At 35.3% G+C, this 17,190-nt stretch overlaps 1 protein-coding gene across 23 annotated transcripts in view; it reads right to left on the bottom strand.

Annotated features, from left to right (window-relative positions):
* Nucleotides 1-17,190, bottom strand: part of PCDH11X (protocadherin 11 X-linked) — a 484,442-nt gene that overhangs the window by 187,187 nt on the left and 280,065 nt on the right. For 2 of the 23 annotated variants that reach the window (XR_013938708.1, XM_080553214.1), the window contains one exon: nt 5,136-13,097. The exons of 16 other annotated variants lie outside the window; for them this stretch is intronic. Coding sequence is in view for 4 of the 7 variants with exons in the window: in XM_080553199.1 (XP_080409325.1) it covers nt 1,539-1,631; nt 3,186-3,261 (169 nt within the window). In the remaining 3 variants the exon portion in view is untranslated. Of the gene's footprint in view, nt 1-1,508; nt 2,487-3,185; nt 3,262-5,135; nt 17,185-17,190 lie in introns of those variants that run through there. 5 more of the 23 variants (XM_080553199.1, XM_080553203.1, XM_080553206.1 and 2 more) reach the window with 5 other exon arrangements.

Raw genomic sequence — 17,190 nt, 5'->3', positions numbered from 1 at the left:
TGCCTGTATCCTTCAAAAGGAAGGAACTCAACTTACTCTAAATATATAAATACAAGTAAAAGTAACTACTTGCAAAAATTTTAGAATGAAATAGCCTTAAGCCTTTCCAGCAGCATCTGCACAGATTGAACTAGATTAGATGCTAAACCCATCATTTCACAATTCAGATACATAGTATTTTATCTGTTTAATAGGTTTCCTTTTTTCTCTTTGCAACTCAACAGCAATTACAAGTGCTATGAATACTGATACAACATAAAAACAAGTCACTTTTTCCTCATGCTTTTTCCTTGAAATCTCTCACAGATATTTAGGCACTAGTGGTGTTACAAATAAACAATTTCACCAACATGAATGATAAGGCTGTGGACAAAAGATGGCTGAAATGTCAAATATAAAAAGTCCTCAACAATAAAGACAGGTTCTTAGGATAAAAATGACAGACATACATGAGAGAGAGAGAGAGAGACAGAGGGAGAGATTACAGGGAATGGAAGATAAAAACCTTTTCTTTCAGCATCTGAAAACAAACTACTGCATAGATACCTATGTACCTGATTTCAAAAACCCAGACATAGACACAAGTGTCAAGCAAATGTGAGATTACTTTTGCACATGGAATATTAGAAAATTTTCAGATACAAACACAACACACATTAGCACTAAAGCAAAACTGCCAGAACTGTGAGCATGCTTCCTTTGCCTTTTCACGTTACATTAAGGCATACCTATTCGTGTTTAGCTTTTCTTAATTTCAACTAATAGTTCTGAGATATCAGTCTGGATGCTTGATTTAGATATGTTGTTTCAGTATAATGAATATAGCCTATATAATAATATAGCTTATAAAATGAATATAGCCTATCAAATTTAGAAAGAAAGGAATATTAAAAAAATAAAAAAAATTCAGGAATTTTGTATTTACAAAAGACTATCTTGTCAATTCCAACTCATTTCAACCAATAATTTGGCCTTCCTGATAAAATGTCATATTTTGGTGGATGCTCTGTTTTAGAATATCTGTAAGTTGCCCAAATTTCCAGACCAATTTACAAGTGAAATACAATTTAAAACACAATGTACTTTAATTCAGCCTTCTTATTGCTACTGAGAAGTAGGATGCTCTTTTAACCATTCTATTCTGTTCTATTCTATTTTGTTCTGTTCCGTTCCATTCCATTCTAAATGTTTTTGTTATAACTGCACATGAAACCGGAAAACTAGATACTGAACAGTTACTTTTCTGTTCCTTTGCAAAGTAATTGTCTTCCATATGTTTTGTTTTTCTCCACATTGAAAATGTACCTAGTCATACTCTAAACATGTGCTCTTATTTCAAAAACAAATTATTTAAGACATTATTAAAAATTTCAAAACAAGAAAAGGAAAAAGTATCAAATAAAGGAAAAGTATTTATCAACTCATATACGTACACTCAGTAGTAACAAAAGAACAAACAGTGCTACTTTAATAGACAGATGAACACTTATGCAAGTGTCCTAACAGAAGCACAGGTAAAACATGGGCATTTTTCTTACGTATTGTATGGTTCTCTTCCATTTGGAGTTCACTCCTGCAGAATAAGTATGTACTCCAATGGGAGGCACGTTGTTCTGGATAGGTATGAATACCTACTTCAAAAAAAAAAAGATGGCCTGGAACACAGATTTCTAGATAAATGGTCACTATCGGTCATGACACAGAGTCACACTTGTAGCAAATTAATGTCTTTGTAATGCCTTATCATAAGATGTATTCTTAAGATTTTTTTAAAAATCAACATCGGACTAACACATAGGTAATATCTATGCAATCTAGCATCCATTAACCTCTCAATTGTATCATTTGTAAAATGTGGAGGAGGATCGATTCCTCTTCCAGAAGTAGTGTAACAACATTATCAGATTTATAGTGTTAAAATAAACATAATGAAAGAAAAATAGCTAAAGAAGTGTATATCATTTATATCCTTCAAGGAAGAGAAATTTAAGGAGCTGTCCTGAGCTACTGCAAGCTTGGAGCACTTGGAGCTAATCTACCTACCCACATGACCATGGCTGCCCTTTATTACTGTGACCTTCCAGCACTCTGCCATGTAATTCTATCTTTAAGATTATGATCATTCCGATGGCTGTCATGATCAAACACATCAATTTGCTGTTATCTATTTTGGACAGAAGTCCCTGCAGTTAATTTTTCTAACATAAGCCTTTGTCTACTTTTCAGAAATTTTGCTAGCACTGCACCTAAAAGATTTCAATTATCTTCCTGTCAGCAACATTTCTTTCTCATGGTTCACATGCTGGTCACTGGAAAAAATAATAATAAATATATATATATATATACATATATATATATATATATATATATAAATGCAATTTTTACCTATCAAGCCTTGTAAAATTCAGGTTTCCAAATTGTTACACTTCAGAACTTTGAAGAACTCCCAACAACTGATGTAACCGACAAGCAGCACAAACCGGTACCTAATGTAGAAGAGCCTAGGTTGGATCCTAAATAACTGTATTCATTTACTACTTCTATAGTTCAATGGCTGTGATGACTTGCATCTCATTTTGATTAATGAAATCTAGATTTTTGACATATTCACAAATAGTATTTTTGAATTATTTTTGTAAGATTTTTTTTTCTGCCAGATTGATGGTTGCAGAAAGACAGTTTCACTGTTACAACTGAAAGCTGTTAAAGGGTTTTAATCAATGGTAAATCTGTTTCACCATGCACGGTCTTTCCCTTATCCCATTAAAATGCCTCTGTCACACAAAGAAAAGGCTGCAAACTGAACACACTCTTGTCACGTACCCTTCCACAACCCATTTACTTGATTTTGATGACAGGAGTTAATTGTGTCATCATACACACACATATATTTTCATATACACACCATCAACATACATACACGAGTGAAATAATAAGAAATAATGTTTCTGAGTAGTCACCGAAGCAATCTTCATTGCTCACACTATCCCATGTGTCTTCCAATAATTTGACAGGGAAGTATCTTGACAAACAAAACTACTATTTTTACTGCCTAAAGATGATTTTCTCTTGATAATCTGTTGCAGCTTCTGGCCTATAATTCTTGCCATCTTGAGCAACTTGTGGATCATCTTGTCTTTGATACTTCGGCAAAAAGCATAGTCACTGTCTTTCTACTGCCTTACCTCCTGTTTGCAGCTGTTGGTGGTTGACTAATCGACACAAATTCCACTTCCTACAGGCAGTTTTTTGACTGGGACTCTGCCACACAAGGAATGAAACCAGTCAGAGCTATTTTCCACTTCATAAGATTAGAGGAGTTTTAAAAACTGTCAGTCAGTTACAAATGCAATTGATGAATACAATTTCTGCAGCTGGATTCAATGATGCCCATAAGATTTGCATGAGGGTTTAAATTTCTGGTTAACAGAAGAAATTTCATGGAATTAATACTCCAAAGCTTCCCAGCTCAAATTCTAGTCAATCAAAGACTTTTATGAACACAGAACTATATATATCCATATATAAGTATATACTTCATCAGCAGGCATGTAGAATTCACAATTTTACATGATATATCTAATAACTATGAATTTTAGGATAAGATTCTATTCCCAATTGTGCTAATGTTATACGTGGAATTACTACACTAGCCAAATGCATTAATTACCCATAAATCCCATGTTAACCATACATCTTTGTGAAAGTTAGGGAAATTGAGAAGGTGAAAAACAGAAGCATATAATTATTATCTAAAATTATGAGTAGAACAAAAGTCCATTGCAAATATAACTCACTGGATTAAACAGACAGACAAAAGTTCAATTTCAAATTTTACTGTTTATAGTTTTTTGTATGTCTAGTATCTGAATTTGTGTTAAAATACATTCCAATCATCCAAATGAGTTTTTCTGAATACCTAACAAATTATACATTAGATGGAAATCTGATATTATTTTTCTAATTATTTTATACAGGTGAATAAAAAGAAAAAAGTGCTCTAGTACAGAATCATGGAAATCTACCAATAACTCTAATGAAATTTTGTAATTCATCTTTGCATCCACAGGGATTAAAAAAACTGTGTAGCACATATTTAACTTTCTTTGACACTAACTCCATTTCTTCCATAATCAAATTGATTATACATTTTGAGATACAACATTTCTACCACTGTTTCCTTTTTACTCTGTTATTGTCAGTAGCAACTTTACTGTATAAACAAAATCACGCCTTGTGCACTGAGATCTGGAAGTTCCCTGCAAATTGCTGCATTATTAATTGCTAAGTCAACTAGTGACAATGGGGAATCCAACTGCTGCCTATGGAAGGCCAAAAGGATTGTTAGGGAAGTATCTTTCTTATCAGCTGCTCTTCTTTCTTTCTTTCTTTCTTTCTTTCTTTCTTTCTTTCTTTCTTTCTTTCTTTCTTTCTTTCTTTCTTTCTTTCTTTCTTTTCAGGGAATGCAGTCTGTGTTGTTTTCCTAAAAACTTGCAAGCGGTAATAGTAAGTGTACAAAGAAACTCTACGCAAAGGACTCTGTGCGCTCTAATAGAAGCGTACTTTAATTTGATTATGTCACTAGAATTGCTTAGTAATGACTATTGAAGGCACAGAAAAAGAATGCTGCAGCTATAATTATAGTACCTGACAGACCAACAAATTAAGTACTAGATACCTCCAAATTTACCAATCCTTTCCTTTCCTGTCTTTCTTCTGATGCAATATTTAAAATGCTTCACACAGACTCATGCATGTGCAGCATGACAATTGATTGACACAAGGCGATTTGTTTTCCTGCATGATACTGGTATGATCTTCACTCACAGTCTTTTATTGATCCTTGAAACAAATATCATCCTGTACTGGTTTCATTAGACAGGCTCTCTCTTGTTAATTACCGCTCAGTCAAACCTTTTGGTGTTTCATTAAGGTGAACAAATTGGAAGAATTAAATAAACAATCCATGTCAGCCCGCCACTGTGGCTCTCTCATTCCTGGTCTCTAATTCCCTAGAATGCCAATAAGGAAAGGAACTCCCCTCCCCTCCCCTCTTTTTTTTTTTTCTTTTCTCCTCTCTATTCCTTTTTTCCTTTTTCTTTTTTCTTTCTTTTCCCTTCTTTTCCCCTTTTCCCCTCTTTACCCTTCTTTTCTTTCTCTTTTCCCTTCTTTTCTTTTCCTTTCTTTTCTTTTCCTTTCCTCTTTTTGGCATTTCTGAGATCAATTCACAACAAAGTGGTGCAATGCACCATAGGAATTGTCTAAATCAAGTTGGAAAATAGTATCAAAGACTTGGCTGACTATATTGCAAATGCTTTTGGACTTCAGGGAGAGTTGTTCTACGTAACTGCAGCTACATGCAGTTTCATCAGTTTGTCTGCAATGGATCAGAAAGAGTGGTTTCCCTCTATTCACAAAGAAGAGGATGAAAGACTAAATAGCAGAGATGATTTGTATAGAGATTTCCAAATATTATATTATATTATACTGCTTTGATAAAGACATTTGAAAACTGTATCTTCAGGGAAAAAAAAAAAAGCTTTCAAATCTCCTTTACAAATCTCCCTCACAAATCTCTATCTTGAGCAGTAAAATTTGAAAATTTGAAAGAAAAAGCTAAAAAAAATTTCTCATTCCCTACACTGCGTATAACTGTTTTTAGAAGGCTATTCAACAGTAGACATTGGAATTAGAGAGCATTCCCTGTAGTTGGGAATATCTAACATAAGCTCAAGATTCAAGTTGATTAAGAACAGCCTGGGCATTTTTAACTAATGAATCCTTTACTCTGTGTGTTCTCATGCTTCTGGAAATGTCTGAATCTTCCTATGCATATTTAGCAGCTTTATCAGTATTAATGTAATGATTCCCACACCTCTTGTCACTGTACTGTCATCCAGTCACTAACAGATTTCTTTGTAACATCCAATGAACTGCTAGAAAAGTATAAAGCATCAGAATTCAGAGAAGGACACTATTTTTCAGTCTTCTCAAAACCAGAAACATCTGAAAATAATTCAGTTGCTGCTTAAGTGGTGTTTTTTTTTCTTTTTTTTTTTTTTCTTTTTTTCTCTGTTGTTTTCACTTCTTAACTAGCTTGTCTTCCCTAGGACACAAGCTTCACAGAAAGAAACCACAAGACTATCAACTATTGCTAAGCTGCAATAAATAACAGACCAAGAGTGTATCTGGGCAAAAATCTACCTTCCTTTTTCAAGATAACATATGCACTATGTCATATTTACACTGAAGAAAGTGAAAGACAATGATCTTAATACATAAAACAGGTATATTTTTGGCATCTCAAGCACACACCTTGAACCTATGCTTTTGATTTGGGGGGTTAGGGGAGGGAGAGTTTTGGACTCAGTTTTCAGGACACACCCGCACATTTTCAGAAGGATAAAAGACATACACTCAAAAAAAAAAAAAAACCAAAAAAAAAACTGTCAAGTGCCACTATTTATCAGGTGAAAGCTGTAAAAATTAACAGCAATATTAACATATATTTAAATGGACTGGAGACCAAAGGACAAATGTGAGGTTGAAAATACTGATTTGTCATCTTCCCTTCCTCCTCCATCCCCCTTTCACTCCCGTTTCTCTTCAGTTTTCTGTCCTCTTCTCATCTTTATCTGAAAGGGACCTATCAGCTATTATGTGGCTGACTGGTAGTGATGAGACTGCCAAAATGTGACAGCCTTATCTACAGCACAGCCCTGCAAATTGCCAACCATTGATCCGGTAGTCTGTGCCAGCTGATCAGTGCAAAGCTGTTTTGATTTCTTTTCTTCTGGGAAAGAAATGAACTTCTCTGCCAACAGTGACTATCCTGCCAGGGCTATTCCTCAGCCAGACAAAGGGCCTGAAAATTAGAATTTAGTTAGATGAATTAAAATGACATCCCTTTCTCCTCACTTGATTTTTGTAATACTGTGTATGCTGCATCCCATTCTGAAATGTGAGGAAAAACAATACAATTGATTACAATAATTTCTCTTTAGGCTTTATGTACATAAGTGTCTTTCAGGTACACAGTTTAGCATTGCCAGATCCCAAAAACCTTCTATCACAGGAGCTTTTCAAAGTCGTCTTTGTCTATTATTACAATCAAATTTCACTCCTGAAGACATTTCAGCTAGTTGTATCCCAGTGTGAGAAGGAACAATATTTTGCTTAGCTTCTTCTCCCTAAATGATGTCCTTGTGGGATTATTTGAAAAAGTGTATTTATTTACCTCTTGAAAAAAGAAAAATCAAAACCTAAATAGGCAATCTCATATTTCTGTTTTTACCTCTATTTTGTAGCTCATACATTTGTCCCTCAGTTGATAATTGATGCCAGCTTTAGAGAAATAAAGAACATATGTAAGCTTCAACACAACGAACAGACTGGATATACCAAAGAAAGACAAACAGTATCATTTTTTTTGGCTATTTTTATCAAGAGGGGGCATTTTGTTGGTTCTCTCTGTTTAACTCTACAATCTAAACATTCTCTTGATGGGCAGACGTCCATGGATGGGTTTTTATTTGTTTGTTTTCTTAAAATTAATCAGTCACATTGCTGAATAAAACAATAGCCTAAGGGTTGGCAGAAAACTTGATGACACTAGATTCAGAAGAGATTTATACAGATGAGATAAAGTCTCAGTCTTGAAGCTTTGACTCTTGCTTTAATATATAGCACAATTAAGTTAAATAAATAAAAAAAAGTCTTTTCACACCAAATCACTTATCTACATTGAAAGATTTGTTGTTCTTCCACATTTTTTTCCCCGTATTCTTTCTGCTTCATCCTTCAAAATTTCTTTATTTTATATTATCATTTCCTTGCCTATTTCTCAGTTTAGCTAAGCTTCCTGGGGAGGCATGCTTTTATTGGATTTAATTCTACATCTGCAGACACTTGCAGATAATTTCCTATTTTCTTCTACATTCCTGAAGTATTTCCCGAAACGTTCAATAGACTTCATTACAATACTTCTTTAAGTCAGAATATTTATCAGCCTACATAGTATGTTGCAAAATTAGCGGCATTTGTGTCAAACACTTTCTAACTTCCTGAGATGAGGTCAACTGTATTAGAAAACTCGCTTCTTCTATCCAGTTACAAAAGATTTGTTGCCCCTTCACCCAAAATAAAGTATTTGATATTGATGGACGTCTTCAGGCTCCAGGCAAATCTAAATGTTTATAGCCAGCTCCAAAATGTAACATCAGAAAGGAACTCACACCTCTCTTTATATCAGAGAAAGATGTAAAATATGCATCATGGCAGCTGAACTCTTCAGAGGAAACTGGGTTTGTCACACTTTGTAACACTTCTTTCCGACTGCTGCGTTACCGTTACAGAACTCCAGTGTACAGGATAAATCTAAGGGGACACAGGCACTCGGTAGTCCACAGGCAACCACTCAGTAGTATTAGCACAGCCTTCCACAAACACAAAGCACTATGCAAGCCCTAAAGAATATAAAATGGTTTCTATCTTGATTCCTCTATACAGATTAGAGTCAGATCTCTCTCCAGTCTTTCTGGGAAGTATTAAGCATTAAATTTCTCGTTTAGATGTTACTCGTGCTTCTCCCCTTTGAACTTAAAGTCTTAATTACACTTGGAAAAACACACAAAATTCAAAGATGCTGTACCAATAAAAAACACTTGAAGTGAAAACTCATGCAGAAAAAGAATGAATTACTGGAAGATTGTTGTACTAATCAGCAAACATAAGCTAATTCATGCTGTCAGCACATGAAGGAAATAACTCTACTTCCCTCCAGTTCCCTTCAGTAGGAAGTAAAGACAGTAAACTCTACTGTAACTGTACAAGTTATGTTCCATATTCTGCTTGACTAGGATGTAATGGTATTTGGAAAAACACCATCCACATCTAAATGAAGCACTTGGACTTATTCACTTGGGAAGACTTAAAGCAGATAAGTAACTGAAACTAGAGTATCTAGTTAACTGAAATTGTGTATTTAAGTGCTAAGTTAGATTAACATAATTTTACTAATTTTTCATCTTGGTATCTTCATCTGGATATTGGCGATGCAACAGTTCACTGTTCCATGGGAATGCCAGGTTCAAAATCACTCCAACACTGCTAATTTCTCACTAGGATTTTATTTGCTGACTGCAGATGTGCTGGGGTTTAACAGCAGCATGTGCTTGAGGATTCAGGAATCAGAGTCAGTCGCAATTGTGACTCACGGTTTTCTTCCATTTCCTTTTCACTACTTCTTGTATTGTTCTCAACCACGCAAAAAATAAAAAATAAAAAAATAAAAATCAGCCAGCCAGAAAACTCTTACAAAAAAAGTCACTGCTTGCCTACAAGCACTTTGCCAAATGAAAGACTCAGTCAGAACCATGATCAGAAAGAGAAAGCAGCAACAGAATCCAAGCCAACGTTTCACGAGCCGAAGGTCTAACAGCCTATTGACAAAAGCAGGCAATCCCAAATAAGAGCAAATTACATAAACAGATGAATGTGCAGTTCCAAATTCAGCACTGTGTTCATCAACTGACTACTTAGAAAATTAAAATTTGTTGAAAGTCTGGCCCAGGAACTTTCAGATTTCATGCCCTGGATTGAAATATGTCATTGAATGTTTCTTTTTTTTTTTATTTTGAAAGCCTTGCAAAGCCTTATTACACCAATCATTTAACAAAATAACAAGACAATTAGAAAAATAAATTAAAATAATAGTGAGCAAGTTTGAGAAATGAGTGAGAATATCATCAATCCTTGACTTCAATGCAAAGAATTAGAAAAATAATTCCCTCAGTACAATTACTAATCATCTTCCACTTTAGAAAAAACGTTAGACTGGAAGGGAAAAGAGCTACAAGAACGGTTCTGTAAAATGGAGATGTAACCTGACATCTTTTGACTTGTTACAATATCACTATTGTGAACTTTGAGAAGCAACAACTCTGGCTTGTATACTGAAATATACATATTGCAGCTGTGGTACAGCTTGATACATACTGTAATATAGGAGCTCCTGTAAGTTTATTCTGCTTCACAATGTGTATGTAACCAGAAACCCTTACGCTCATCACAGCTACAAGATAGGTACGAAGACATCCACAAAGTTTATAATAGCTCGTAACACTGCACACTGCAAGAGCATACTATTCCATGCCTCAGAATACTTTACACAGGCAGGTATGAGATTAGTCTTCTGCTACCACACCCAGAATTCTGAGCTGGAACAAAATGCTGAAATCAGCTTCTCTTTGTAGCCAGAAAGAAGCAGGAGTTGTTAAGCTTCATGAACTATGATGTCACTGGAGTTTCCCTAGTGTTACGGGAGCAGAAAAACAGAAGCAGAGAAATAGTATTTAGGTCACTTTTTTGCATATGAGAACAACAAATGTTTTGATTCTCCAAAGCTTTCAGACTCTGTCCCTTTTCAAGAAAATACTTGATGCAAACTACCTGTAACTCCACAGTTCCTCTGTTACACTTAACTGTAAAGAACAGAGAAGCTGAATCCTACCATGTTTTTATTACCTTTAATTACAATATCACTCTGCCTACAGGAACAAATACCTCTGTAGTTTTATGTTTCTGTGACATCAATTTTCCTGTTCAGGATTAACAGATATACTCACTCACTTTGTAGTCCCACACAAACCTCCACAAATATACATACAAATGCATAGAAATCCAAAGGCACTGGAAATTCAACAACAAGAACAAAAAATGCAGATATGATTTTAAATTAGCTTAACAGTGGCATATGTTTCTCTATGCCACCATCGCATTCATGAGTTCCTGCTTAAGATCTGGGAATATGGATAGCTGTAGAGGCTCTCTGGTAGGCTCCCCGCACAGCATTGTGCAAGAACAGAGCTTCTCTCTGCTACACTTTTCTCTGAATAGGACAGAGAAGATAAGTGTGCTGGGGTCAGGAGTCTGGACTTCTCATGAAACTATCAGCAAATCCTTCAGGCTACAGACAAGTAAGAGAAAGGATCTACAGTGGCTCAAAGATGCACAGGGTTCTGTGCAGGCTGGGAGAAATCTGTAGTGCTCGAAGTGGTATAGCACTGTGCTGCTGAATAAAATGTTGGTTTATTTTTCCTTTTATATGCTTGTGGGAAGAAGGTGAATTGTTAGAGGGGTCTGACCTCTGTTAGCTATGGCCCATTCCTAACCCTCATTACCGACAGGAGCACAAAGCCTGCCAAAGCGCTCCTGGACCACAGGCTAACAGCCCTGCCACAAACTGAGACAGCACTGATTTAACTGCACTGTTGAACTAGGATCTTGTAAGCTGTTATTCTGGTGACTAGAAAACTAAGAAAGATTTTCACATTTCAGAAAGATAAATGCACCACCTGTGCTTAAAAAAGCCATGGTGCAGTCTCTGCTGAGAAAGGCCTATTTAAGATATAAATCTAATTATTGCCCATTCTTACAGATACCATTTTCAAAGAAGGTTGAATACGCTATTTCAAGCTTTCCTCCTTCTTGAAGGGCTGCTGCCATCTCCACTTCAGCTCTCCAGTTTGTGAGGATTATTTCTCCTAGCATTCTGCATTTACAGTCTCCTGTCAAGAGCGAGTGATGTCTCTGCTGGTATATTAATACCTCATGGCAGTTTTCTTTTTGTTCATCCACGGCTTTTCATGAACTCGTCCCATGTAGTGATGAATTTTTTTCCACATTGCCTACTAATTAGTTTACACCCTGAATCAGGAAGTTTAAAAATCTTAGTAAACAATATCTTAAGTAATTAATAATTTTATTTACATATGGTAAATACCTAATCCTTTCCAAATCTAAGCTATTTAATCAACGAGGTTATGTTGTGTTAAATATCACATTCCTTTATAAAGTTTTCATTTTTCTTCCTTTCTTACATTTGAGGTATGAACAAAGTGCACTAATGAGAAATGAGCCAAAACCACTTTTGTAAAGTTAAAACTACATCCAGCATTTCTGTTTGGCTCCTTGAAAACAGAAGTCAACCTGGAAACGCTAGACCATCAACACTGCATATGACAGAATCTGGATTTCAAGCCAGTTGATGCTCACACAGTCTCTGTTGCAAGGTTGTATCATCTTTATTGGCTAGAATGAGCTTATTCAGCAGTAGCATGCACTCTATTACTATGCCCTATATTAAACGTTAAGTAGAGTAACAAACAGTACCTGAAAAAACAGCAACGACCAAGTTTGATCAAGCTTTACCAGAGATAGTGTAAATCAGTCTATTGTCAGGAAGATGGAACACCACTGCATGACACTTGCAAATAAATGCTAGATTTTTATTTTAATTGCCATAGATTTGTTAGAGCTGTGCAGAATCTGCAATTGTTCCCAATATTGTTTGCTTGTACAAAGCCCTGGATTGATCTGTTATTTAAATAAGTCTCAGATCCAGACCTCTCTCTATATTATACACCTTTCAAATTTTGATGGAGGTAGAGAAAAGGCAAGAAATAAACAGGGTTTGTCTCAACTCCAGTGAAGTGTGACACATATCAATAATTGGGAGGCAAATGAATCTTAAAATTACTGCTGGGTTTGACAATATAATGTACCCATAAGATTTATTTCCATCTTTGCCTTTGAAATATATTGAGCTTTCAAGTTTTCTACTTAGTTACACATGTGGTTGCATCTGTCCCTCTCCTGAGTAAACCACAATGATTCACTTTTTATTTAGAAAATTTCTGCAAAGAGGCATATTTGTTGATTTTTATGAACAATCCCATAAGATTCATGCATGATAGAACATATAATTTTTGAAGAGGCCAGTATCAAGCACTTATATTAATAATATCTTCTTGGCTATAATTCAGAATGTCATTTATGACATATATCTAAATCCCTTTGATATTAGAAGGCAATATCCTACTGAGGTGAGCCACAGTTAGACAAGCCTGAAGCCTGAAGCAGTCTACGACTAATTTATGAGATGGTAATGGCACTGTTTCTTAACACTAAGATGGGAAAGAGACAAGGTTGGAGAATGAGTGAAAAACATCCTTAAAACTAGAAAGTACAACAAATAGGATTGCAGAGTACATACAGGTATATCTTGTGTCCAAAATCAAGCTGCCTTCTTTGTGTACCTGTTTATATTTAAGAGAGACACAATTTAAAATAACTATGAGGGCAGATAATATGAAAATAATATAAATTAAGAGCTGGTATTAAATACATTCCCCAGGGAAAAAGCATTTTGCATTTCAAAACTACATCTCCTTTCTTATTCAATGGTTTCATAAGCTACCATTAAATAATGGTAATTATTTTCCATAGCAACTGTAACAATATGTAATTTATATATAGTTTTGAGCTGTAACGATAGGTCCATTTCATTAAGTGGCACAGCCAACATACAATGAAAATACCTGCACTTTTTCTCAAACAAAAAGAAATGTGTTTGACAACAGGGAGAGATGGCTATTTGTCTCCATTTTGCAAAAACACTTAATCATCTGTTTTTCTCCAAATCAGAGTTTCATTCTGTAATTGATTACATTAAAGTAGATCAAAGCATTTAGTTCAGTAGGAAAATACAAGGTCAGAAATTTAGATGGTTGCCATTTAGCTTAAAATCAACCAAACTTCATGGTACTTTATAAAGAGACATTTAATGGTGTATGTTTAAAAATAAATAAATAAATAATAATAAAAAAAGATTTTCCAGCCATGGTCATTAGCACGTAGAAAAAAAACTTATCTTAATCCATTAATTTTGCCATTAGTTGCAAAACTAGAAAAAATACATCTGCAAAATAAAACAGTGCTGAAATTTTACACAGATCTTTTCAACTTAGGTTCATTTATGTCCAATTTCTCTTGCTCTTCCTCTGTAGCCTCTTAAGAAGAAGGAAATCTGTTTTATGATAAATGGGCTGGAAAAGCTGAGCCAGATTATTTCATTTTTTTTTTTCTGTAGTTACACAAATCCGAGATTCTTCCAGGGCTGGGCTGCAGGCATATGGAAAAGTGCTGCTACAGTGCCAGAGCATATCACATGCACCCAAGTACTGCAAACCTGAGATGAACATTTGGGTTCCCCACAATCCACTGATGGAAAATAAGCAAAAAGAGAAAAGCAAAAAGACATTTAAAGAGCCTTTAGAGGTAAGAAAAAGTAAATGAAGAATTAAAGGAAACTCAGACATGCACTCAGAAAGCAACAGGCAAAGTCTTGAGTCCATTTTATGGCCTGATAACAAAGAACTGAACCAGCAGCTCATGGGCAAGAAGGTGCAACAGATTTACTGCACATCTTTGATAAATTACTGTAGCTCTCTCTCTCTGTTCCTTGGTGCTGCTAAGGAAGGACTCACTGGTATTGTGGAGAAAAAGCAATGTGCTAGTCCTAATCTTTAGTATTTAGTTCTGTCACTGAGACTGCAAACAGGCTTTTTTAGTGTGAACAGAAAAAGAAAGAGGACTTTTCCACCAATGCCACTTTCAATGAAGTTAGGTGCCTCTCCAGCATCACATTTGGTCACAGAGATGTAATATTTTATACTCAAAACTTGTGGTAGACTCCTCTCCACAATTAAAGCAAAGCAAAATAATAAACCCATCAACAGGTGACTGAAAAGCCACTTTAAAGTGGTCGTGTGAATTAAAACCAAAATATGCAATCAATTTCAGCAGATATAAAGCTGCAGAACCCTTTACACATCAAACATTAACCTATCAGTAACCATACAAGAAAACCTCTACAGTATGTACTGTGCCTTCTTCTCTAGCATCAGGTGAACGCCGCCCTGTTGCAGTCCAGGAAATCTTGCTTCCAGCCAAGAATTTAGCTGGATATTGTATTAATCTAGAATAATTATTGCACTCTACCGGAACACTTCAGTCACTCATCCGCTGGAGCAGTCCTAGCCTAATTTTGATGAAAGCCACCAATGATCTGCAAAATATAGCTACTCAGGGTATTAAGTGCATCTGACACAGAACCCAAATCAAAAGAGTTATCGGATAAGTCACTGCAGAAATGTTTTCAACGAGTATATTTACTAATGTCTTCTATTGCACTTTAAGTTTTATTTTTGCGTATCAATAGTTAATAAGCTTTAATAACAGTGACATTTTCTGAAGTCATTAGATCAGTCTGAAAGGAAATGTCTGCCTAAAGAATCATGCATTTCCACTAGTCATTGTACTATAGGGGAGTTAAATTTTTTAAATGTAATTACAAACACAAGCAAGGTATTGAAGCCACATACCAATATTACAAGCTGATGTGGTAACAATACATAATGCATTTCTATGAAGTGTGTTATGAATGTTAACTATTATTTTCTTCTATACAGAAGAGTTTTTAAACATGCCTATATGGGTGCAGAGAACTCTAATCTTTTTAATTTGCTTTTGTGATACTTCAATACATTTTTCATACAAATCCAGGTACAGTGTGCCAACTAGATGACCAGGCTTGATTTAAAGCAAAAAAAGCAAAACTAAACAAAACAACAAAACAGAAAGAGCAAAAATGACAACAAACAGCTCACCTATTACAGAGTAAAGTGAATGACAGCTTGCTGACAGAGAATCACAGAAATATTTTTACACTTCTCCCTCCGAAATAAGTAAATTATATTTCACATACAAAAGCACTGTGATGACACAGCACAATTGTTTCTGAAGTGGAACCATAATTGTAATATATCCATTTGACTTCAAACGTATGCTATTATACCCTGTTGAAAACAGATTCCACTTTTCCTTTTAGTACAGTTTAGTACAGGAAAAGCTGATTGAAAAAGACATTCAAAGTATGATTACAATAGAAAACAAAACAAAACAAAAAAACACTATGCTGACTTTTAGTAGTTATCAGCTAGTAAGTCAAATTCTGGAGTTTGAAGGTAAGTGGTAGAAGGCAAGACAGATGCTATAATAAAGATGAACAGAAAATGGACAACAGAGACTAAATAATAAGTACTTTGAGTCTCCTGCCTGTATTGCAATCGGCTTTTCCATTTATACAGAGTCTGAACGACGAATTCAAAAGCCACACAGCCATTTGGACATAATTTTACTGCAGACAAACTTTTTGTATCTCTGTCTCAGATTACCTATTCAAGAGAAACATTAAGACTCACTGTAGTCAGAGACCAGGAACAGGCTTTATTTCTGGTGTCTCCATTCAGCTTCTGGGCCCCTGAAGAAATCTTTGAAACAAAGAATGCCCATTTCCTTCAGGTGGCTACTGTGCTACAAATGCTTCCAAATGGTAAAAAAAAAAATCTCAATTTTTAAATCGAAACACCTCCTATTCAATATTTTCCTTAGATCTCTACTTCTGGAGAGATGTGACAACATGATACGCAGAGATTTAAGAGATTGCAGAGGGATTTAGAATATGAGTCTTAATCAAACAAGACTGCAAAGCAAACATAGAAAAATCTCCCTAAAATCTTCAATGCAAATGTTATGGTTTTCAATCCAATCTTATGATCTCCAAACAAATGATACTGGAAATGTTGGATAAAAAGTTCCTAACTTTGCAAAAAAGAGAGGCACCTATTATTAACTTATTTTTTAAAGATTTCTGACATTGCCAGATGAGAGATGCTATATGTAGTACAGTACTAATTAAGAGTTTCAACACAAAAATATGAAAGAGGATCTGTCACAGCACCCCAAAGAAGAAATAAAACATAAATTTGTTCTCTCTTTTTTTTTTCTTTTATTCTGGTTTTCTAGGACAGTATCTTCCTTGAAGGATAGTTAGCTATGATTGTTGTTTTTTGATGCAAAAAATAAGTACACCAGAAGTGTCTCTTGGGAAAGTTTTACAAGGGTGCCCCAAAACTTCTGCCATTGAGTTGATGGTCAGGACCTTACTTCTCTCTGAAACGCCCTCCTGAACAGGCTCAGGATCACAGCAGAAGCCAGCAGTCACTCTCTGTCACAAGGTGCCAGTTCTTGATGGCAGCATTTTCTGTGCCCCCTTTTTTACATTACAGGTTCATAGCTTCAGGGCAAAGTGAAAATAATGGACTGCTAAAAAACAAAGTCTTTGTCTAGTCAGAATATGCTGGTTTGATGTCTTCTCTTTCCAAAGCCAGCAGATGTCATTGTCTCCTAATCTTCTTTTTCTTATCAGGACTGATATATTTAAATTGAAAGCTCTCATTCATAAGCAGAGAGAGTTACAAGTCATCCAGACAAATTTGTTAGCTAGAA

The sequence above is a fragment of the Anser brachyrhynchus genome (assembly GCF_964034855.1).
Source record: "Anser brachyrhynchus genome assembly, chromosome: 13".
In the NCBI taxonomy this organism is placed as follows: Eukaryota; Metazoa; Chordata; class Aves; order Anseriformes; family Anatidae; genus Anser; species Anser brachyrhynchus.
This window is presented reverse-complemented; position numbering and strand designations above follow the sequence as displayed.